The sequence below is a fragment of the Zootoca vivipara genome, chromosome 15, assembly GCF_963506605.1.
Source record: "Zootoca vivipara chromosome 15, rZooViv1.1, whole genome shotgun sequence".
Taxonomy (NCBI): domain Eukaryota; kingdom Metazoa; phylum Chordata; class Lepidosauria; order Squamata; family Lacertidae; genus Zootoca; species Zootoca vivipara.
Window position 1 is genome coordinate 42,819,205 of NC_083290.1, and position 23,424 is coordinate 42,842,628.

The 23,424-nt window shown below is 45.3% G+C and overlaps 1 protein-coding gene across 1 annotated transcript in view; it reads right to left on the minus strand.

Annotated features, from left to right (window-relative positions):
• SLC25A37 (solute carrier family 25 member 37) overlaps positions 1-22,106 on the minus strand; it is a 42,047-nt gene extending 19,941 nt beyond the window's left edge. Inside the window, exon 1 of the mRNA XM_035139213.2 lies at positions 21,759-22,106. Coding sequence (XP_034995104.2) covers positions 21,759-21,983 — 225 coding nt within the window. The 5' untranslated portion in view covers positions 21,984-22,106. The remainder of the gene's footprint in view (positions 1-21,758) is intronic.
• Positions 22,107-23,424: the final 1,318 nt, after the last annotated feature.

Genomic DNA, 23,424 nt, shown 5'->3' on the forward strand with positions numbered 1-23,424 from the left:
TTATGTTCCTCGCAAGGCATCCAATCCATTGGATTCCCACAGTTCTTGTCCAACAACTCTGGAATTTTATGCCTCTGTTTAGATCAGGGTTTCCCAAACTTCTGAGTTCACTGATCCCTTTATGAGCTTATAAAGTCGTTATTAACTGCAACCCAAATTCTTAGGAATGTAAATGAAATACAATCAAGAAATAGCAACCTATAACCAACATTTATCTATCAATCACCATTCGCAGGAATCATAAAATGGGTTTTTTTAAAGGAAAAGTGTTGCACTGTGGAATCATCTTATTAAATTTAGAAGTCCCTCAATGGCAACAGAAATGCACTCTGTACATGCCCACGCCCTATATTTCTGGGGCTCATAGTTCCTAATTAAAGTTTTCATTCTGTACCTCATAAACGCCTTTTCTAACCCTAGGCCTCCTCACCCTTTTCACAGACCCAAAAACCCCAGGGAGGGGGGAGGGGAATATCTACCTGGAAACACTGGCTTAGATTGCAACCCACACTGTTATTATGCCCATGAATCCAAGATCTGTGCTACCCATCAGATTTATCAGTTCAGAATCCAACATGATGCATATGCAGGGCCAGCCCAAGATATTTCACTGCTTCAGGTGAGGAACAAGATAGTAGTACTGTAGTAGTAATAAATTTATACCCCAAACCATCTGGCTCAGTTTCCCCAGCTTTTCTAGGTGGCTCCCAACAGAATATTAAAAATGGAATAAAACATCACACATTAAAAGCTTCCCTAAACAGGGCTGCGTTCAGATGTCTTCTAAAAGTCAGATAGTAGTTTATTTCATTGACATCTGAGGGGAGTGTGTTCCACAGGGCAGGCGCCACTACCGAGAAGGCCCTCTGCCTGGTTCCCTGTAACCTCACTTCTCGCAGGGAGCGAACTGCCAGAAGGCCCTCGGAACTGGACCTCAGTGTCTGGGTTGAACAATGGGGGTGGAGATGCTCCTTTGGGTATACTGGGCCGAGGCCATTTAGGGCTTTAAAGGTCAACACCAACACTTTCAATTGTGCTCATAAATGTACTGGGAGACAATGTAGGTCTTTCAGGACTGGTGTTATGTGCTACATCCCACTCCTTGTCTTACATGTTCAGAAGCTGACTGGACTAGCAATAATGGCAATTTTGGCCACCACAAATGAGAGTAGTAGGCATGTTTCGAGGGTGCATAGCACATAAAGCCATCTTTCCACCATCTTGCTGCCACTTCCTGCCCAGCATCTGATGCCTGAAGGAGCTGACTCCCTCTGCCTAATGGTAGTACTGGCCTTGGACATGCCTGCTTCAAAAATAACAAAGCATCTGCCATCCACATTGCAGTAACAAAGCACATATGACTAAGATCCATGAACGCTGGCCCTAGCATGCCTGTCTATGGAGAGATGCCACTAAAAAGCTATTCTAGTAAAACGCAACCAAATAAAACCCTTTTTAATGGTGATCTTTAGTTTCCATTTAGCTTCCTGCAGACTATTTTGAGACATTGCATTCTGAGATTTACATTCCTAGCACAAAGCTGCACTGGAAAACAAAATCTTTCACAAGGCTTTGGTATTGAATCCCCTTTGGTTATGTCAATAAAAGCTAAAATAAAGATGTCTTGCAAGTGTAGACTATGAAGCAGAACCAGTAGCAGCTTGTGCTTGCCCAAGAGTGGGAAATGCATGCACCCTGGCAACTGCAGCCTGTGTGAAAACGGGGCTAGAGGCAAGTGCTGTATTTTAGGAATCCAAGCAGTTATGCTCCTTGGACATTCTTCATACTGGAGGACTGGTAGTGATAACCATGTACTTTTAGTGACCGGTGCAGCAGGGGCAGTCAGTGCCTCCAAAATGTGGGGATGCTACAAGTCCCACTCATCCTGACAAGTCAATCCTCCACATCTGGGCTGTTGCTCAGTGAGTAGGTGCTTTGCATACAGGAGGTTACAGAGTCAATCCTTGGCAAACCCAGGGATGAGCTTTGCCCTCTTCGATCCAACAGCCCTTCAGGAAGTCATGGTACTTCTGCATCTTTGAACGTCTCCACAGCAGGAAGGCGCTCAGCCAACATGGCTGCTCCCATCACTGCACCGCCTGGAAAGGAGAAGCCCCAGCTATTAAAGTGCAGCCAGCTATTAAAGGAAATAGGGCAAGCCAGAGCAAGCAAAATAAATCCCAGCTCTCTAGCTGACTACACATTATTAACAGTTAATAAGCCTTCTGCAGGGCTGGCACCCAAATTTGAACACAAACTCCTTTAAAAAAGAAGAAGTCCCAGCACCTAGAGAGATGTAAAGGCCCAGGGGGGGGGGGCGGAATAATGGGGAGGAGGTCCTCAATTTTTCCATTTTTCTTCCAGGCCTTCACATATCTAGGAATACAACCCTCACGTTAAGCCAACTGCTGATGACTGGAAGATAAAGTAATTGAGCTTTTCTTTAGACGTTAATGGAGCTGATTTCTGGAGGAAGAGAATTCTGGGTGCAACCCGCAACACAAAGACACTTGCACAAAATAACTTGCAGAAGCCTCCCTTTGTTTTTCTCTTCTTTGAGAACGGAGATTCCCAGCAGCTGTCCTAACTCCAAAGGAAGGATCCTCATTCCAGTCTTACAAATGAGGCAGCTGCCCTCAAAAAGCCTCTTCAGCAGTACTAATGACACACAGAGATAAGGATGAGTCCTGATCCCAGCACTGGTTTAGCTTTTACTGTGAATCCACATCAGATTTTTTTCCTTAACTTACTGTGTGCTGCCCAAATAATCACCATTATGAGGCACCTAAAAAATAAACAGCTTAAAGGAGGCAACCCTGAACAACAGGACTCCACCAGTTTTGGCTGGCGTGACTTACTGGGCATGCAAAATTTAAGGTGTCACCAACTCCTCCTTTCGGGTAGTCTTGTTCATTTGCACAATGCTTCTGCAGGCTGTCTCAGTCTCATGCTCTACCGACTGAACTATGCCAGGTCCATCCCGGCTATCCTGCATAGCAGTGCAAGTTGAGCCCAGGAAGAGAAAGAGAGATGGGGGTAAGCAAATGGACAGTTGTCACAGCGGAGGGGAGAACGTGGTCCAAACTCAGAGCATCACAACCAAGGATACCCCTCTATAACCTCAAACAGATGCAATCTTTTTTTAAAAAAAAAAAGGCTCCAGGAAAGCTAAACGTTTGAAGGAGCAATCTATCTGCCTTCGCGCAAATAAAAGAGAAGCATTCTTTAAGCAAAGTCACAACTCAGTGGCAGAGTTAGTATGAGGTTCAAAACTCAATCTGTGGCATCTCCAAACTGGGCTGGCAAAGACTCCCTGCCCAAAATCCTGCAGAGCTGCTGCCAGTCAGTGTAGACAACACTGAGCTAGATGGACGAATGGTCTGACTCAGTATAAGGCAGTTTCCTCTGTCCTAAAAGCCACACATTCATATAAATAAGATTCATTGCAAAGAGCAGCAGACCACAACCACCACTGCAAAATGATTAAGAGTAAGACCCATCAGGAAAAGGCAGAGCTTCTCAGAAGCTTGGAAGGAATCCTCCCCGGAATCACTGCTCTGCAGAAGGAGGAAACACAAGCCAAAGGAAAGTCTCTCTTTGGCAAGTCCAGCCAAAGTTTACCTTGGCAAAGCACAGATCTACCGTAGTATTCCTTCACTTTCCATTTGCAAGCAAGCAGCCATGGCAATTGCACACACTCCATGTTCAGAGAGGCCTGCCATTAAAGGTTAGTCAACACGTCCACACTCAGAGCACTTCAAATGCTCAGTCATCTTTCCCAGCAGTGAAACAAGGTTACGTAGAAGCATGCAAGGTTACGTAAATGCAAGCTTCCCTTGCAATTGTGCAACCGACTGGCAGGAAACATTTGGTTCTGGCCCATGTTAAGAAGAGAAAATGAAAGCATTCCATTGACACATGTCAACCTAATTCACTCCCCTCTTTCCTGTTTAAATTTAGATTTCACACTTCTTGGGGCAGAGGCCTATCTTTTTACACTTACGTAAATACTGGGAAATGTCATGTCCATCAGTTGACACAATAATAAACACTTTCATCGAACTCTGAACTTTCCCCCTCTCTTCTTGGATAAGCAGCACAGGCGCAATACAAGCACAGCTCATCCACCACTATGTCAAGTACTCCCTAGCCCTGCTATGGCTCAGTTTGGAGTTGAAAAAGTCACACCAGGAAGCCCAAGAGGACCAGGCTATTCACCCACCATTCCTCCCTTCCACTCAATCCACAGATATATAAACATTTAAAATATAAAATCATTTTATCACCATTCATTTTCTAAAACTTTCAAGGTTGCTTACGACAGCCTTGTAACTTTTCATGGGCTTTTTTTTTTTACTGTTTCTTAACTGTTATTTATTACATTTATAGCCTTCCTTTCCACCAATGAGCTTGAGCCTAGTAGCAGCCTGCATCTCCAGACTTGTTAACGCAGGACACTACCCTCTTAGTAGCAGACTAATAATAATAATGATCCCTTCTACCAAGCCTGCTGGCAGACGAGGGTCAGAGCTGAGGGATGGGTTTCCCATCCTCCATGGCCAGCACGGTGTAGATCCATGGAGTAAGAGACAGAGTGATCTGCTCCCCCTCTAATGGACCACCCACTCGCCTGCATGGAATTCCTAGTCGCCTGTGGCCACTGGGTGAGTAAAAAACACAAGAGGTACAAGATCAATCAAGATAAAAAGCAGCAGATGAGACAGCTTAAACAGTACTAAGAACACATCACTGATAGAATTTTTAAAAGCTTGGGAAAATAAAAAAGGGGGTTGTTTTGTTACCAGCACCTAAAAGATAATGTTGATGCCAGGCAGCACTCTCTGGGGAGGGCATTCTATACCTGGACTCCTGGCAAGGCAGACTTATACCCTGTTGGGATGAGTCTGCTTTGCCACTGACAAGAAGATGCGCATGGACAAAGGGAGACCTTTGAGTCAACAGGGGCTGAAACTGATCCGCAAGCAACTAAGTTAAGGCATTTCCAGCATTGCTGGCCCATCTGACTGAAATTTCCTCCCCACCCAAAATGCAGTAAGCAGATCGTGGGAAAGTCCCTCCACATTCCAGAAAACAAAATCAATCCTTTGCTCATTCTTTTAAGAAAATGATTTTGTTGAGAAAAGAGAACACCCACAGATAAAATGCAGCAGGCAGGTTAAGTGGTTTTTTGATGCAAGAGCTTCTAGGATCTATGATGTCCATATTGCAGAAACAGAGAATAAGGCATCAGTGCCAGGTACTTTCCTGAGAATTGAGTCCTATTGGACACAGCAAGACTTATTCCCATGGACGGTACATGTACACAGGGTTCTGCTGTGAGTTGCTGTGATCACAAAAAGTCATCATGGGTTTCTGAAAAACCCAGAATTCCAAGCCTGGTAGATGAAGGGAATGCTGTGGATATAGCCTATCTTGATTTCAGCAAGGCCTTTGACAAGGTGCCCCATGATATTCTTGTAAAGAAGCTAGTAAAATGTGGGCTAGACAATGCTACCATTCAATGGATTTGTAACTGGCTGACTGACTGAACCCAAAGGGTGCTCATCAATGGCTCCTCTTCATCCTGGAGAGAAGTGACTAGTGGGGTGCCACAGGGTTCTGTCTTGGGCCCAGTCTTATTCAACATCTTATCAATGACTTGGATGATGGGCTTGAGGGCATCCTGAGCAAGTTTGCAGATGACACCAAATTGGGAGCAGTGGCTAATACCCAAGAGGACAGGATCACACTTCAAAATGACCTTAACAGATTAGACAACTGGGCCAAAGCAAACAAGATGAATTTTAACAAGGAGAAATGTAAAAAAAAAATGGGCAAAAAAAAATATGAAAGGCACAAATACAATATGGGTGACACCTGGCTTGAGAGCAGTACATGTGAAAAGGATCTAGGAGTCTTGGTAGACTACAAACTTGACATGAGTTAACAGTGTGATGCAGCAGCTAAAAAAGCCAATGCAATTCTGGGCTGCATCAATAGGAGTATAGCATCTAGATCAAGGGAAGTAATTGTACCACTGTATTCTGCTCTGGTCAGACCTCACCTGGAGTACTGTGTCCAGTTCTGGGCACCACAGTTCAAGAAGGATACTGACAAGCTGGAACGTGTCCAGAGGAGGGAAACCAAAATGGTCAAAGGCCTGGAAACGATGCCTTATGAGGAGTCTCTTCCAACTCTATGATTCTATATCCTTCACACAAGACCATTACATCTGCTTAACCCAAGTCACCTTTCGGTGACTCCCAGGGACCTGAGCCAGACACCAAGCAGCTGCTCATGCACAGTCATCATCACCGAGGCATCCAACCCCGTGTGCCTGATTAACAGCACACAATAGCCCCACAGCGGCCAAATGGCAGACGGAAGGGAAACATGTGCCAATAGCCTGCTTAATGTTAACAGAACAAACTGACAGCCAAGATACAGGTTTTTAGGAACAACCCTATTCCTAACAAAATAAAAAAATTCCTTAGAGACCACTAAGTTTGTCATTGGTATGAGCTTTCGTGTGCATGCACAGTTCTTCAGATGCACTGAAACAGAAGTCACCAGACCCTCATATATAGTGAGAGGGTGGGGAGGGGTATCACTCAGAAGGGTGGTATGAATGGGTGATTGACTGATAGGTGTGGCGAACCTGTTGACGACTGTTAACGACTGCAATTGGTCTTACAGGAAAAAGCAAGGGGTGAGTTGTGGCAAAGTTCAGATAAGTTGGAGCCCTAAAGACTGGGGAGAAATTTGCATAGGGAGAATTTCGTAATCCCTGTGCATAAAGGCCCAGAGCAACCTTCAGGACGGTAGACTCTTACGCAACAGAACAAGCTTCCACAACGGCTGCCCTGAATGGATGCCCTCATTGGCGGCAGCAATTTTAAAGGCACTTTGACCAGGAAGACTGCCAAAGCAAGGCTGTGGTGCAATTTAGGACTTTTGCTCTTACAGTTTCAAAGTTATTTAGTTCCAGTGGTGGCAGCAGAGGATGGGAAGGGAAGGGCAGAGAGAAGAGAAAATGCTGCTTTCAGTTTCTCACAGTCTCGCCAGGATTTTCAGTAAAGGGGGGAAAACATTTTTTGAGACATGAGGAAAAGTCCAAAGTAGTGGGCAGCACACCCCAAGAAGTGTCTTAACTGTTTCACAATCCTATCTATTTGCCCAGCATCACAATGGAGTTATGGGAGTGCCAGATCAACAAATTTCTAGCCCTCAACTGTACAATGTTTGATTTTTTTTAAAAAAAAGTTGTTGTTGTTGTTGTTGTTGTTGTTGTTGTTGTTGTTTTCTACATCTCCAACCGCTGAACTTCCTGCCCTTTCAGGAAATCCTCATATCATCCATGGAACTCCTCATGTTAAAGCAGATTCTGGAAAAGGATATATAATGCATGCAAAGTTCACCACCTCAAAAAGAGAGATCCGCTACACATACAGTACATGTAAACATCTGCTGTATACATTACTCCTGCTTGTTCTAATCGGCCAGGCACCCTCTCCATCGAAAAACCCTATTTCATCTCCTCCAAGTTTCTGGTTCTCCTCCATCACCTCCAGCAAAACAAGGTCACAGAGAGTGCCAAGGAACAACGTTTAGAAAAGTGCTAGTCTAGCAGGCACACCCTGAGTCGGAGGATACAGTAAACCAGTGTTTCCCAAACTTGGGCCTCCAGCTCTTTTTGAACTACAATTCCCATCATAGGGATGATGGGAGTTGTAGTCCAAAAACGGCTGGAAACCCAAGTTTGGGAAACACTGCAGTAAACATTCATATAGCATTTTTTTCAAGTGTCCCTCGCACAGTACAGTGGTGCCTCGCTAGACGAATGCCCCGTAAGATGAATTTTTCTCTTAACGAAGAGATTTTTCGAGCAGAGGTTGCCTCGCAAGACAAATTCGTTTTGCGAAAATTCATCTAGCGAATCGCAGTTTCCCATAGGAATGCATTGAAATTCAATTAATGTGTTCCTACGGGCAAAAAAAATTAAAAAAATTCAATGCATTCCTATGGGATTCACTAGATGATTTTTTCGTTATACGAATTGACCCGTGGAATGAATTAAATTCGTCTAGCGAGGCACCACTGTTTATTGTTGGAGGCATCATAAGAATAGTGCAAGGTAGGTCTATATTATTATACCCTTATGGTGGACAGGAGGAGCAAGGTTTGCCCAGCATGTTCACAGCAGAGCATGGATTTTTGGACCACTCCACATCCACACCAGACATTTTTCAGGTGGTTCCTTGTGAATGAGGATTGTTAAACTACTCTGGGAACTGCAGCTCTGTGAAGGGAATAAAAGGTAAAGGGACCCCTGACCGTTAAGTCTAGTCACAGACGACTCTGGGGTTGCGGTGCTCATCTTGCTTTACTGGCCGAGGGAGCCAGCGCTTGTCCGCAGAAAGCTTCCAGGTCATGTGGCCAGCATGACTAAGCCGCTTCTGGCGCAACCAGAGCAGCACACGGAAACACCGTTTACCTTTCCGCTGGAGCAATACCAATTTATCTACTTGCATTTTGACGTGCTTTCGAACTGCTAGGTGGGCAGGAGCTGGGACCGAACAACGGGAGCTCACCCTGTCACGAGGATTCAAACCGCCGACCTTCTGATCGGCAAGCTCTAGGCTTTGTGGTTTAACCCACAGCGCCAACCGCGTCTCTATCACCACCCGCATCCCGTGAAGGGAATAGGGGTCTTCTAATGACTCTCAGCACCCTTAACCTACTATAGTACCCAGGATGCTTTTCGGGAAGCCATAGATGTATGAGTATTATGCCGCTTCAAATGGCTGGTGTGGATGTGGCCCCAGAGGCTTCAATACACAGCTTAGTCTCTGACCCACTACACCAAACCAGGGATGAAATGGGAGACTGTGCCCCCTTTGGGCACAGTGTTGGGCCCTCCAGATGGTCAGAAATAATGAAAATTGCAGCCCAATCTGGAGGGCACAGTGTTCCTCACCCCTCAATTAAAAGTTCCTAGAACAGAGCTTTCCCAACTTTTCATGTTGGTGACAAACTTTTTGGACATGCATCATTTCACGACTCACTAATTCAGTTTACTAGCTACCCAGCAGGCTGCCCGCTCCCTTTCCAGCCCCAGGAGGAGCACGAGGAGTTTTCACACGACACGCGCCAACACACTAACGTGTCGCGACACACAGTTTGGAAAGCTCTGTCCTAGAAACACAGTCTGAAAGTTGTCATCCTCTCATTTTAGGGAGGTTTAGTTTTAGATTTCAAAAAGAGAGATTTCCCCAAAACTAGAACCAATAGAAGGCCTTGATTCACACCACTGGCTCTCCTGCTGCACATCACATAAGATAAGCAGACCCGTTTTTCATCCAAAAAAACAGGAAGTGCTCGTAAGCCATGCGAAGCAACTTTGTGTACACTTAATTCTGCCAAGCTCTGGCAACACACACTAGAAAAGCATGCCAAAGCACACTTTTGAATAACTGCATGCTGGATTAGAGCAGCGCAGCCAGCATGCAAAAGCTCCTCTTTAGCTACTTAATCATCATGAAGCCGATTTTGCTGGAAGCAGGAGAGCAGAAAAGGGAAGAGAACCAAACCTCCCCCAGTTACCATACTTTTCTGTGTATAACACACACACCCCTATTTTTAGGGACTCAAAATTAAGAAAAGGGGGGGATTCCCCAAAGTTGTTGAACTTTTGGGGGGGAATGCCAAAAATCGCTCATCCGCCAGATAAGACAATGCCGCTCATGTGCGTCATGTGCCTGCCCAATTGCTGCAGCAACAGCCAATCAACAACAGCCCTTGCAGCAGCCACCAATCCCACGGCCCCACAATGCACTACCCATGTGTAAGACGGCCTCAAATTTTGAACATGATTTTGGAATAAAAAAACATAGTCTTATACACAGAAAAGTACGGTATGTCATTTCAGAAGGCCATGTGCAACCTGCGAAAGAGAAAGAATGAAAGCATTTCACCCTGCGGTCTTTCAGTGGTCCTGTGCAACCTCTTAAACATGCAGAAGACACACTAAGCTCCGATTAAACATGATGGGCAAGCAAGCAAAAACTTAGCCAAGCAGCATTCCGTGAAGCCAGTGTATCATTCAAACTGGGTCGACAGGTGATGCACAGCACAGCAATGCAATGCTTGCCCAAGCTACAAGTCCCAGGCTGGCTGCTAACACTGCCAACTGCTGCTGCCGTCCCTGGTCTCTGAGCTGTCCCCCCCCACACACACACACCCCAAAGAGAGGTGCCTCACACTGCCCCACAGGGGCCTGGGAAGCACCCCCTGACCAGCCCCAGAGGCACCTCTCCGTGCAAGCCTTTGGGAGGCAGAGACGTGAGAGGGCATCAGAGGAGGGAGGGAAGGAAAGAGGGACAGAGGCCAGTGTTGCCTGCAGCACCCTTGACAATCTTTCAAGGCACCCCAGGGCATCCTGGAGCCCCTCTCCTGCACCTACTCCCAGCTGGTAGATTGGAGGATCCTAGCAAAACAAAACAAATAGGTCACACAAGTCTGAAATTCACACACACAGCATCATGTTTGAGATTTGGGCCTAAAAGCTGATCCACAATATGTGGATCAGATCACAGTTGGTTCACCACTGACAAGCACTGTATCTGCAAAATCAGCCTGGATCTTCAGGTCAAAAACAGGAGCTTCACACAAGCAAACTTTTGATGAAGACCACAATACTGCATGAAGGGCAGAACTTTCTTTCCCTCTTCTGCCAGACCCCAGCAATCTGATAAGATTTATGAGTTTATTTACAAAGTTGTGTGGAATACAATGTCCGACATGCAGAGGTCCCCACTGACTTCGATGGCTGGGACTGGTGGGAACTGGGGGTCCAGTCAGCAGCATCTGTAAGACAGATCCATGATCTAGAACAGGGGTGCACAACCGACGGCCCTTCAGATGTTTCTGAACTACAATGCCCTTCAGCCCCAACCAACATAGCCTGTGATCAGGGATGATGGGAGGGGTAGTCCAACAACATCTGGAGGGCCACAAGTTGTGCACCCCTGGTCTAGACTGTCAGCCACTTGAGGGAGAGGACCTGTGTTTTTGCTTACAAACTTCAACCTTCGGTGGCTGTAGAACAAATCCCAGTGTCCCTTTCTGCACTAGAACACACATCTATGCATGTCTGTGCAGAAGTAAGTCCCACCAAGTTCAACCAGACCAACTCCCATATGGCTTGCAATCTTGTACTCTGAAGACAGTCTCATTTGAAAGAGCTTTTAAGTGTCCTTGCTCGAAGGCTGCTCTTTTGTAGCCTATATTTCATATTTTAGTTACCTTGCAGCTGGATTATTTCAGATTTTTTTGTTACAGCTGTATTTGAAACATGCTTAACATGCCTTGTAGACTCCACTGTGGAAAGACGGAACAGAAAATATTTTAATTTTCATTGAAGTCCCACGAACATTGAGGTCCCTGTAATAATATGAATGATGTACCGTAATAGGTGGCTGACAGGGCAGATGTTGTTCTTCAGCACTTATGGTGGAACTGAGAGGCCTGAACACAGAACAACCATCTCTCCCAGCCCCCAAAATTAAAAGTGGATAGCCAACTAAGCCAAACTTGAGTTTCTTAACTCTACTGATTTCAATATTTCTACTCTAGTTTGGGTATCACATGTAGAAGTCATAGGACTTCTGAGAACCATGAATTTGGCTTCTGCTGCATTGCTTCCTGGATCCTTCAACACACATGAAGTGAATTCCACAGCCACAGGCATAGTTTTTTAAAAAGCAGATTTTCCAACTGCACAAATACCCAAAAGCAATATCCTGGACTGCTTGCTTACATTCTGTATGGGGGTGGAGGTGGGGGTTTCTCCCTAGGAGTCAATATCTCTTAGAGACAGAGATACAGAGACAGTTCAATAATGATTCTGCCTAAGTTCAGACACCAAAACAAGGAGCATATGAAGGTATTTATAACAAAGGGTCACCTGCCACTGAAGGTGAAAAAGAGACACTCCTGTCCCCCAAGAGTAGTGTGTTTTAATAAGGTTTGGGCAGTGTTAAGTATGGAATCTGAGCACATTCTACCTTAACGAAATTTGTTTAGCTGCTGTCCCTGACTTTGCCTGTAATTTAAGTGCTAGATAAACACACACACTGAACATGTCTAGCTTCCTGCCCCAACCCAATTTTTCCCCCAAAGTGGATATTATCAACTTTCCACCTGCACATACAAAAAGTCCTACTCCACATTTTGTCTGTAAATGCACACTAAACAAAAACTAGGCCGGAGGATTTGAAACTTTTCATCTTCAGACTCAGTTGAGAAATTTGGCATTTGCTGCAGGAAGAGAAGAGCTCAGTACGGATCATCTCCAAATGGCGAAGGACATCCTTTTTGTCCAAAGGGCTCCTGTTCAGCCACAGCACCTCCCAAGTTCTCTAGGAATGCAATTCAACCCCCCTGCAGCCTTGAAGAACCAGGTCACAGCCACACAATACATTTAAACCACTCTTATACCACTTTAATAGTCTTCCCCAAAGAATCCTGGGAACTGAAGTTCGTTAAGGGTGCTGGGAATGGTAGCTCTGTTAGGGGTCTCATAACTCTCGGCACCCTTAAGAAATTCAGTTTATAGGATCCGTTAAGGGTGCTGTGAGTTCTTCGAAGACCCTTCAGAGAACTATGATTCCCAGTACCCTTAACAAACTACATTTCCCAAGATTCTTTTGGGGAAGACATGACTACTGAAGAATAAATATGATTTAAATGTACTGTGTGGGTGTGACCCCAGTCAACACAGAAACACAGTGTTCACACACTGTGTTCAAACACAGCTTCAAGGTATAGGGCTCTAAGGGATCAGGGATAGAGATGTAAAATTTCCGGAAATTTTGAAACTCGGAAAAAACCCGGGTTTTCCCCCGGTTTTTTTCCGGGGGAAACGAAAATTTTCTGAAAAATGGAAATAAATGCTACATTAGCACTTCTTTTTTCTTTTCCAGATTGAAAGTCATTCTGTTACTTTAGAAACATAAAATATAACTATGGACAATTTTAATAGGCATAAAATTATCACAACTAGCATATTAAAAATATAGTGTATCCAAACAGGAACTGAAATTTACCTTGTCATTCATCACTGTTTGCTATGCAACATGCTTACTCCACCTCCCATGTTTTGCCCATGAGACCTTATGTATTTCCTCACACTGATGTGTGCGGTCTGTTAACCACTTTAGCTACTACTATATGCTTAAATTAGTTTATTTTTAAAGACTGTTTTACAGCATTTAATGTTTAAAATATTTTCATTTCTTTTTTTCTTTCATAACACTTTTCTGATTGCCACGACAGCACATAACACTTTCAGGCCCTTTTTGTTGCTCTATATTTTCTTCCAGTGCTTTGAGGCCTAGTGAAGAGAAAGAGAACCAACACATACCACACGCATGCAAAAACAAAACTGAAACCTTTTTCTTTTCTGGTGACAACAGCACCTCCTAAAGGAAGAAATGTATCTTGCTCTTGCATTGGAGAGTTCAGTTTGTTATTTAGGATTTGCTTGTCCTCACAGAAATTAGATACCATACATATTATTTTAGAAATGATTTATAAAATATTTGAACCCCTTATCTTAAAATATTTTATTCATCATGTTAAAATAAAATATTCCATAATCTATTTTTTATTTTTTTATTTTTTTTCAGAAAAACAAAACAAAAAAGGCTTCAGGGGGAAAAGGGGGGGCGGTTTTCCCCCAAATTTTTTCAGTTTTTCCCCCGGGCCTTCACATCTCTAGTCAGGGATGGAAAGAACAGGGGATAAATTGGACATGGGTAACCTGTGGCTCACAAATGCTACTGGAGTACAAATTGCATCAGCCTCAACAAACATGGTCAATAGTCACAGCTGCTGGAATTGTAGCCCAACCATTTCTGGTGGGACGAAGGTTTCTCATCCCAACCAAAGCCCAGAGTAGGGAGGAGATGTCCAAACAGGGTGAGGGATAAGGAAGATTAAGGGAACCCGTCAAAAAAGCTCTCTTGGCATGTGCAGCAGAGTTTGACTCCACCAAAAACTATAGTTCCTGTGATGGTCAACTGACAGCTGTCAAACATTCCATGAAACCACCAAGCTTCAAATCTGGTCTGCTTAGCACCTTAAAAAACTGATGTTTTATTTTTCTCTTTTTTTGTTATGTTTTTAACTGTAGGTTCACCCTGGGTGTTTAGGTGTATGTATATGTCACTATTTTACAATTAACATGAAATTTATTTGTTTTTGCACTTAGCACAGATCAACTTTCACCAATTACTGCTATACATTGAACTGTAAAGTGTTCAGCACATATCCACATTTTCAAGTTCACCGAGTAATTTAATACCAGTAAGACTCTCCCCGTCCCTCCTCCGCCCTTGCTTCTTTATCATGTTTTACAACACTCTAAACCTTTAAGCCTGCCAAATCACCACCTTGGAAAAATTAAAAGGAGCGCTTAAAGATGGTTTCTGATATTTCATAAGCCAGCTGACGTAGTTCTTCAAAGCAAGCATGTTCCTTCAGTCGTAGAGGAAATGATTTTAAGTTCCTTATCCATAAAAGAGTGAAGAAATTCCCCATCACCAAACTCAGAAGTCTCCACTTCCTCCTACATGTGATATACAACTCCTTAAACCTTCTGCTGAACTCTAACCATTCAGTCATCCCTTCCAAATTCTGCTCCAAATTCTGCAATGGAATTCGCCAGCCAGGAATGTGTACAAAAATGCATATACTAGTGTGCAGAAAAAAGCACAAAAAAATGCATTGTATCAGGGAAACATGCTTTGCAAAAATGTGTGCATTAGGCAACACTACATACAAATATATGCATATTAGGGAAAATTGCACTAAAATTCTGGTGAATTTTCATGAGAACATAAAATAAAATTCACAAACTGATGTAGAAATGTGGATAGCTGAACTTAACAATGGAATAATAAGAAACCGAGATGCTGAAATTGAAATAGTCCCTCATCCCCACACACTGGACTGGGCTTTGAAGTGGGACTCCCATTTCTCATACAGTGGTACCTCGGTTTATGAACACAATTGGTTCTGGAAGTCTGTTCATAAACTGAAGCGTTCATAAACTGAAGCGAACTTTCCCATTGAAAATAATGGAAAGTGGATTAATCTGTTCCAGACGGGTCCACGGAGTACTCAACCTGAAGCGTACTTAACCTGAAGTATGAGTGTAATTGGTTCTGGAAGTCCGTACTTAACCTGAAGCGTACTTAACCTGAAGCGAACTTTCCCACTGAAAGTAATGGAAAGTGAATTAATCTGTTCCAGTTACAGGTAGGTAGCCGTGTTGGTCTGAGTCGAAGCAAAATAAAAAAAATTCCTTCAGTAGCACCTTAAAGACCAACTAAGTTTTTAATTTTGGTATGAGCTTTCGTATCTGAAGAAGTGTGCATGCACACGAAAGCTCATACCAAAATAAAAACTTAGTTGGTCTTTAAGGTGCTACTGAAGGAATTTTTTTAATCTGTTCCAGATGGGTCCGTGGCATTCGTAAACCGAAAATTCGTAAACTGAGGTGTTCATAAACCGAGGTTCCACTGTATTTCACTAGGCTTTGAACTGGAGGGGTGTGGGGGTCTCATCACCTAACAATATGGAAGAACCCCAACCCCAAATTCTCTAGCACGCATAACGATCCTGATAAAAGGTCTATGACAAATTCTAGATTACGTCCAGCCAAGAACTCTTAAATGGGTATTTGGCTGATTAACGTTCTATGGCTTTTTAAATGTGTGGGAGGGAGGTTATTGGTTTGTTTTTGTTTTATTATGTATTTTGTATTCTCATTTTGTATTTTTATATTGTGAAGCACCCTGGAATCTTTAGATGAAGGGTGGTATGCAAATTTTAATACAGTGGTACCTCTGGTTAAGAACTTGATTTATTCCGGAGGTCCGTTCTTAACCTGAAACTGTTCTTAACCTGAGGTACCACTTTAGCTAATGGGGCCTCCCGCTGCTGCCCTGCTGCGATTTCTGTTCTCATCCTGAGGCAAAGTTGTTAACCTGAGGTACTATTTCTGGGTTAGCGGAGTTTGTAACCTGAAGCGTTTGTAACCTGAAGTGTTTGTAACCTGAAGTGTTTCTAACCCAAGGTAGCACTGTACTAACAGCAATAATAATACAGTAATAATAATGCTTCAAGTGTTTGTAAAAATGTAAAGGCGTGAAAATGTTCTTACCATCATCCACTTCTTAAACAGCAGTCACAAATCCAAATGAGTAGAGCTGTTTAATGTTAGTTTTCAAAAGCTTTGCTCACTTACATCTGGCATATTTAGAAAAGTCCCGCCATCCTCCAGCATTCACTGCTGCAAGCAATACAATCAGCCAAGGACCCTCCACAGCTCCACTGCAGAGCATCTGCCTTGTGTGCAGGAGGTCCCAGTTCCAATTCTCTGCATCTCCGGGCCGGACTAGGAAAGGCGCTTGTCTGAGACCCGGGAGAGCAGTTGCCAATTACGGTAAACAATACTGAGCTAGAATGACCAATAGTCTGACTCAGTAGAAGGAGGCTTCCTGCATTCCTGTGTGTTTTGGATGTTAAGATTTCATTGCATTGTACCAAGAGAAAAAGAAGTGCATTTGTTGAACCCACTCAATGCAAGGAGATGGGGAGTAAGAAGCTGTGCACAATTTGGTATAGAATCCTGCCCTATGTTTTGGGGGTGGTACACCAGAGGGAACTATCTATCATCAACAGCAAGCTTCAAATTTCTGGGAGTGAACAATGAAGACAATGCTTCCTTTTTTCAAATAATGGTACTTAAAGGTAAAGGTAAAGGGACCCCTGACCATTAGGTCCAGTCGTGACCGACTCTGGGGTTGCGCGCTCATCTCGCATTATTGGCTGAGGGAGCCGGCGTATAGCTTCCAGGTCATGTGGCCAGCATGACAAAGCCACTTCTGGCAAACCAGAGCAGCACACTGAAACACTGTTTACCTTCCCACTGTAGCGGTTCCTATTTATCTACTTGCATTTTTGACATGCTTTCGAACTACTAGGTTGGCAGGAGCTGGGACCGAGCAACGGGAGCTCACCCTGTCACAGGGATTCGAACCGCTGACCTTCTGATCAGCAAGCCCTAGGTTTAACCCACAGCGCCACCTGGGTCCCTTAATGGTACTTACCCAGGCTCACGTCTGCATGACAACCTTGTTACCTGCTTCTCTACTTCATTCTAAATGTGTTGGCGCAAAGCTACATTTGGCTCCTGGGTTTGGGAAAGGCGTTCTGCACCTGTTCAGTGCTGCCCTTTATTAGAAGGGTGTGCAAGTGCGTCTCTTTTTTCACTTCACCTACCCCACTGCTCCCACTTCAAACTCCTCCTACAAGTTCATGATCATCACCTTTGGCTCACCTACACCTGCCACCCTCAGCAAAAGATTACATAGAGATGACTGAACCACCACCAAACCAGTCATTAGGGCTTATTTACCAGCATTTCTCTCACACGCAAAAGAATTTTATGTGTTTAATCCACTTTACAAAGGGGTCCAACAGGTTAGCTACCTAGTTGCACAACATTGAGTATTATTAACTTGACACTTGGAAAAGGAAAGCAGGCAATTTGTTTTATAACAGCGGAAGCTACAATAGGACAATACAAGATGGACTCTGACCTCAAAACACCAAGGCTGCTTCTCAGGTTATGCCACCTGCCCCTTCGGCACTGTTCCATCCCCAAACACTCTCTGCTCTGCAGGGCTGGCCGACCCATGAGGCAAGGTGAGGCAACTGCCTCAGGCAGCAGGATCCACAGAGGCAGCAGATCCCGATGAAGATCTTTATTGCCTCCTTGTTCCCAATGTAGATCTTCACTCATTGTTTCATGGTGCCATTTTGTGGTTCACCTCAGGTACCAAAATGTCTTGAGCCAGCCCTGCTACTCTATCCTGGCTCTGCGCCCAGCCCTAAACTACCACGGCCACCCTCCAACTCAGAAATACCACTTCCCTCAGGTAGGAGCTGGGCCAATCAGATTCCTGGTACCTAATCACTAGATGCCCAGACACTCTGAGTTGGGGGGGCCTATCCTCAATACTATCTCCTAAAATTCTGGTGCAGGGTTCTAGGAATCTGAAATATTTTCCCAACTCTGATTAGAAGCATCATTCCTCTAGGTAGACCTCAAGTAAGGAGCTGAGAATCAACTCATTCAATCAAACGAGGGGCAGATATACATGCTATGAAAGATGAAATGGCGGTGGAGAAACCAATGTTCCTTGAAGTTCCATGGGAAACGTAGGAATAGGTTTTAAACATGTGTACAGGATTCCCACTGCTGCAGCAGAAGTCAGAGTGATAGCATGAACATAGGAAGCTGCCTTATACCAAGACAGGCCAGACCAATAATGTCTACATTGACTGGTAGAGGCTCTCCAGTGTTCTCCCCCAGGGATTGAACCTGGGACCTTCTGTGTGCAAAGCTCACACTCTCCTTTTGAGCTGTGGCCTTCCTCTGTTCACAGAGCAGGCACATTTGCTGTGTTCCATGTATAGCTGACAGGAGACAGCTACTCCCAAGTCAAGCCACGGAAAATTTCCTGGCATTCAAGATTGCACTTAGCAAAACCTGAGATCAGGGAATCGCCACCCAGCCACAAGAATAACTGAGGGAGGGAAGCCAGCCACCCAACTGCATTTTCCCTCATTCTTGAGCAACACACAAATTCCTGCTCCAAACCAGAGTGTGCTTCGCAAGGCAAGCAAGTAGCACATTGCCACATTTTTGTTAATGAGAGTTTTAACGTCAGGCACACGCCCATGCTGTTACTAGACATAACCATGCTGCCAGACTGCTTTTGCAATCAAGTGAGTGGCAGAAAGCATTAGCCTATTATACTAAATATCGCTAGAGAACTTAGAACGATACCATCTTCAAATATCTAAAGGGCTGTTGCATGGAAGATGAAGCAAGCTTGTTTTCTCCTGCTCTGGAGGGTAGGACTTGAATCCATGATTTCAAGTTAGATGAAAGGAGATTCCAACTAAATATCAGGAAGAACTTTCTGACAGTAAGAGCTGTTCAACAGTGGAAGAGTCTCCCTGAGAAGGTTGTGGACTCTCCTTTCCTTGGGGATTTTTAAAGCAGAACTTAGATCAGACATCCCCAAACTTCGGCCCTCCAGATGTTTTGGACTACAATTCCCAACATCCCTGACCACTGGTCCTCTTAGCTAGGGATCATGGGAGTTGTAGGCCAAAACATCTGGAGGGCCGCAGTTTGGGGATGCCTGGCTTAGATAGCCACCTGACATGGAGACTTTAGTTGAGATTCCTGCATTGCAAGGGGTTGGACTAGATGACCCTTGGTGGTCCCTTCCAAATCCACAGTTCTATGATTCTATGAATGTGTGTGTGCAAATGAGACTAAACCTGATCAATGAGGGGTGGGAAGAGTGGCTCTTTTTTGTTTTTGTTTTTGTTAAAGCAACGTTAACATTAGTCTGAGTTCTGTAAGCTGCAATCCTATGCATACTTACTTCCAGCTAAGTTTTGCTGGACACAATGGGACTGGATTCTGAACAAATACCGTGTTTCTCATATTTTAAGGCACCCCTAAAAAATAAGGCATGGCAGGATTTTCAAGACCTGGCGAAATATAAGGCATACCCCGAAAATAAGACATGCTGGTACGGTATGGCAGGGCACGCCGCGCCAAGTCCCGACCCAGCGGGACCCGGCAAGGGCAGCAGCGCGCGCTTTGCCGAGCCCCGACTGAGCGGGAACCAGCAAAGGCAGCAGCCCGCCGCCGGCATGGAGCTCCAACAGAGCGCGCGCTTTGCCGAGCTCCATGCCGGCGGCGGGCTGCTGCCTTTGCTGGTTCCCGCTCAGTCGGGGCTCGGCAAAAAATAAGACACCCCCGAAAATAAGCCATAGGCTTATTTTCTTGAGTTAAAATTAATATAAGACATGTCTTAAAATATGAGAAACACGGTATGCTTAGGATTGCACACTGGCAATTGATTTGAACAATGAACACACACACACACACACACATGTCAAGAAATTGGATACAGTAATGCAGTCTTGCTAGCAGATGGGCAGGGGAACTCCATGGTACCCCTTCAGCAATAATGCTAAAATGGGCACCAGAGCTCACTTCTAAATACTCCTGCGAAGTGTTTGGTAAGAGCCAACCACCAACTGAAATGACAGGAGGGAAAGCAGTTCACCTGTTCACCTAGGAAGGTGGTGCAGCCATCTCCAAGTAACAGAACGCAGGAGAAGGGCTGCTAAACTGAGAATGGGGGGGAAGCAAAGATTGAAGATTACCTATAAATTTAATATTTAGCAGCAGGAGAACACCAAGTCCTGCAGCCACCATTCCTCCTACTCTATTCTCACTAACATGAATTAGGCACATTCCCTCCTTAATCCTGACTGTGGTAACTAAACAATTCACGGGGTTAACAGCGCCCAGTGCATTGGGCTAAGAACTGGAGAAACTAGCAGTGGTGTGGAAGTCAAACACACATCCCTCCCTAAGGTGGGCAGAAGCTTCCTGGACTTTGGGAAGGAGGAGCCAGGCTTTAATACTCTAATTTACTAGGAACATTTAGGGGACTAGCCTAGTCCCCCTGGTCCACTGACTGCTTAAGAGGGGTGCTCTCTGCCAATGATTCACTGCACAGAACATCAGCATCTCTTAGGCTGTGTACACGACATACCGGTATATTTAAAGCACACACTCCCATAGTAAAATATATATTTAAAATCCTGGGAACTGTAGTTTGTTAAGGGTGCCAGGAATTGTAGTAAATTCCAGTTCCTGAGATTCAGAGGGTGGAGGAAAAATGTGCTTTGAGCCAGGTCCAGTATACCTGAAGGAGCGTCTCTACCCCCATCATTCTGAGGTCCAGTGCCGAGGGCCTTCTGGCAGTTCCCTTGTTGCAAGAAGCCAAGTTGCAGGAAACCAGACAGAGGGCCTCCTCGGTGGTGGCGCCTGCCCTGTGGAACGCCCTCCCATCAGATGTCAAAGAGAAAAACAGCTACCAGATTTTTAGAAGACATCTGAAGGCAGCCCTGTTTAGGGAGGCTTTTAATGTTTAATAGATTGTTTTGTTTTGTTTTTCTGCTGGAAGCCGCCCAGAGTGGCTGGGGAAACCCAGCCAGATGGGCGGGGTATAAATAATAAATTATTATTGTTATCATTATTATTATATGCATCCTTAGTCTCATTAGCAGAAACAGCATTTCCAGCTGCAGTGCTGAAGCACGATTATTATTAGACTGCATGAATATGCAGAATGAGTGGATCCTATTTGTAAGTAGTAGTAAATACAAGAAATGGCAATTTGAGGATATGGGTGGCGGAGGGCAGTCAGCAAAACACGCCCCTCTTGGCTTAATTGGGGGGGGGGGTTGTCAGTTGTTACCTTTAAAGAGATGTTGCTTGTAAGAGCCTAGATGGCACTGCCATGTTGCAGCGCAGCCCGACTTTTGCCCTGCCCGGGACCTGCCCCCCACGCAATGACGGGAGGGCGAAGGAAACACATGCATGGCAGCCGCTGCCACTTGCCGCTCGGACGGCTGAGCCCCAGCAGCTTTGGGCAACGAGGACTCGCCAGAAAGGGGGCAGCGGAAGGTCCCTCGCCCGGAGGGTGGCGAGGGCGCGCGCGCGTCCCCTGCCCCGGGACTGTGGCAAGGGGGGTCTCCTCGGCTCGCAGGCTCTCCCGCGACCCCCGCCGCGCGCACTCCCGGCTCACCTTGACGGAGTCCACGGGGTACATGACCGTGTGCTCCAGGATGCCGGCCACCGCCCCGGCCATCATGTGCGTGCCCAGGGTGGCGCTGGTGGGCAGGCTCTCGTAATCCTCCTCGCCGGGGCTCTCGACCTCCATCAGCAGCCCGGGACCGACCGCCGACGCGGAGCTGCCTGGCGCCGCAGCCTGGCTGCTGCTTCTTCCCCCGACGCCGCAGCTCAGCGCCATCCGAGCGACAACCAGACCCGAGGCGGCAGCTGCTAGAGGGAAGAGAGCGCGGAGGGAAGGAGGAGGAGGAGGAGGGGAGGAAAGGAGGGGGGAGAAAGTTCACTTCTTCAAGTAACACCCCTCCGCCCCCCGGCACGCCCCCGCGGACCAGGTCCAGCGAATGGCTGCGCGCAAAAGCGGGCGAACGATTGGCAAGAGCCGCCCCGCGCTGCAGCCTCCTGGCAGGCGCTTGCTGCAATCCTGCAGGCGCGCACCGTGACTCACAGGCTGGCCAGCAAATCCCCGGGAACAGAAAGCGCAAAGGCTCTCGCCCACTGGGCGGGATCGGGTCCTGTCTGTTCCCGCCCCGCTCCAAAGGGGAAAGCGAATTACTGTACTGTACAACACTGTACAATGTTGTTGTTGTTGTTATTATTATTATTGGTATTATGCTACGCTCAGAATGCAAGCAGGCACAGTAAAGTTGACGGGCTGTGGCTGGCTCGAAGGAAGACGGCTTAAGAAGACTTGCCAATATAAAATAAACCGTTCATCTTCTACGGAACGGGGAATGAGTTAAGGCACGCATGCATGCAGTCTGCGGGCTTGCAACGCATGGCATGGGAGGGTTGCTAAGAACAGCGCCTTGTGATGACTTCATGGGGCTACTTCGTGAGCGCATGCATGGGCACACTGAGACTCCGTGTGGGGTTTGGGGTGCGTTACCCGCTTTACTACAAGGGTATCCGCCGTGGCAATGAGGGAAACACATCCGCATGTTGCGTTACCCAATCTGTTTTAAATGATTTGGTGGATATGCTACTAATTGGATTTCTCTTAGTAGCTGCTCCTATGGTTATAGCATTTTGGAAGGTGCGAATGTAATGCTCGGTGCAAGAGAATATGGCATATCGCCCTGACAGAAAAATTAACTCACAAATAAACACTGGCAAAAGGAACAAAACAGGAGAATGATGGAGCTTCATTTTGTTTACAAATTCTCCAGAAAACCAAAGACCCATTCCAAAGGTTTTTACTAACATGTGGATCCACTCCACAATTCTATGATTCTACGAGTTTTATAGGTGTATACTGTTATAAGTTGTGGTGTGTAGTATATACAGGAATACAGATTTTCATAATGTATTTTTGTGGATCTCTGGTGAAATAAATAAAGTAAAAACAATAAAATGAAGAGGTTATCTAAATATAAATATAATTTTAAAACACATCCCCCCCAAAAATGTCAGTAATAAATTTAAGATGCAAGGTGAAGGCATTAAAGCAAGATGTTAAATGGAAAGAAATAAAATCAACTCAGATATCTTAGTATTCCATGCCTTATAGGGTCTTGATATCACTGTGCCTGAATGGTGGAAGAACAAACGGGGTACTAAGAAATATTTCAGGGAGCTTCCATCAAAGTCATCCAGTTTGGTCTACTTAAGCAAAAGAAATCCTG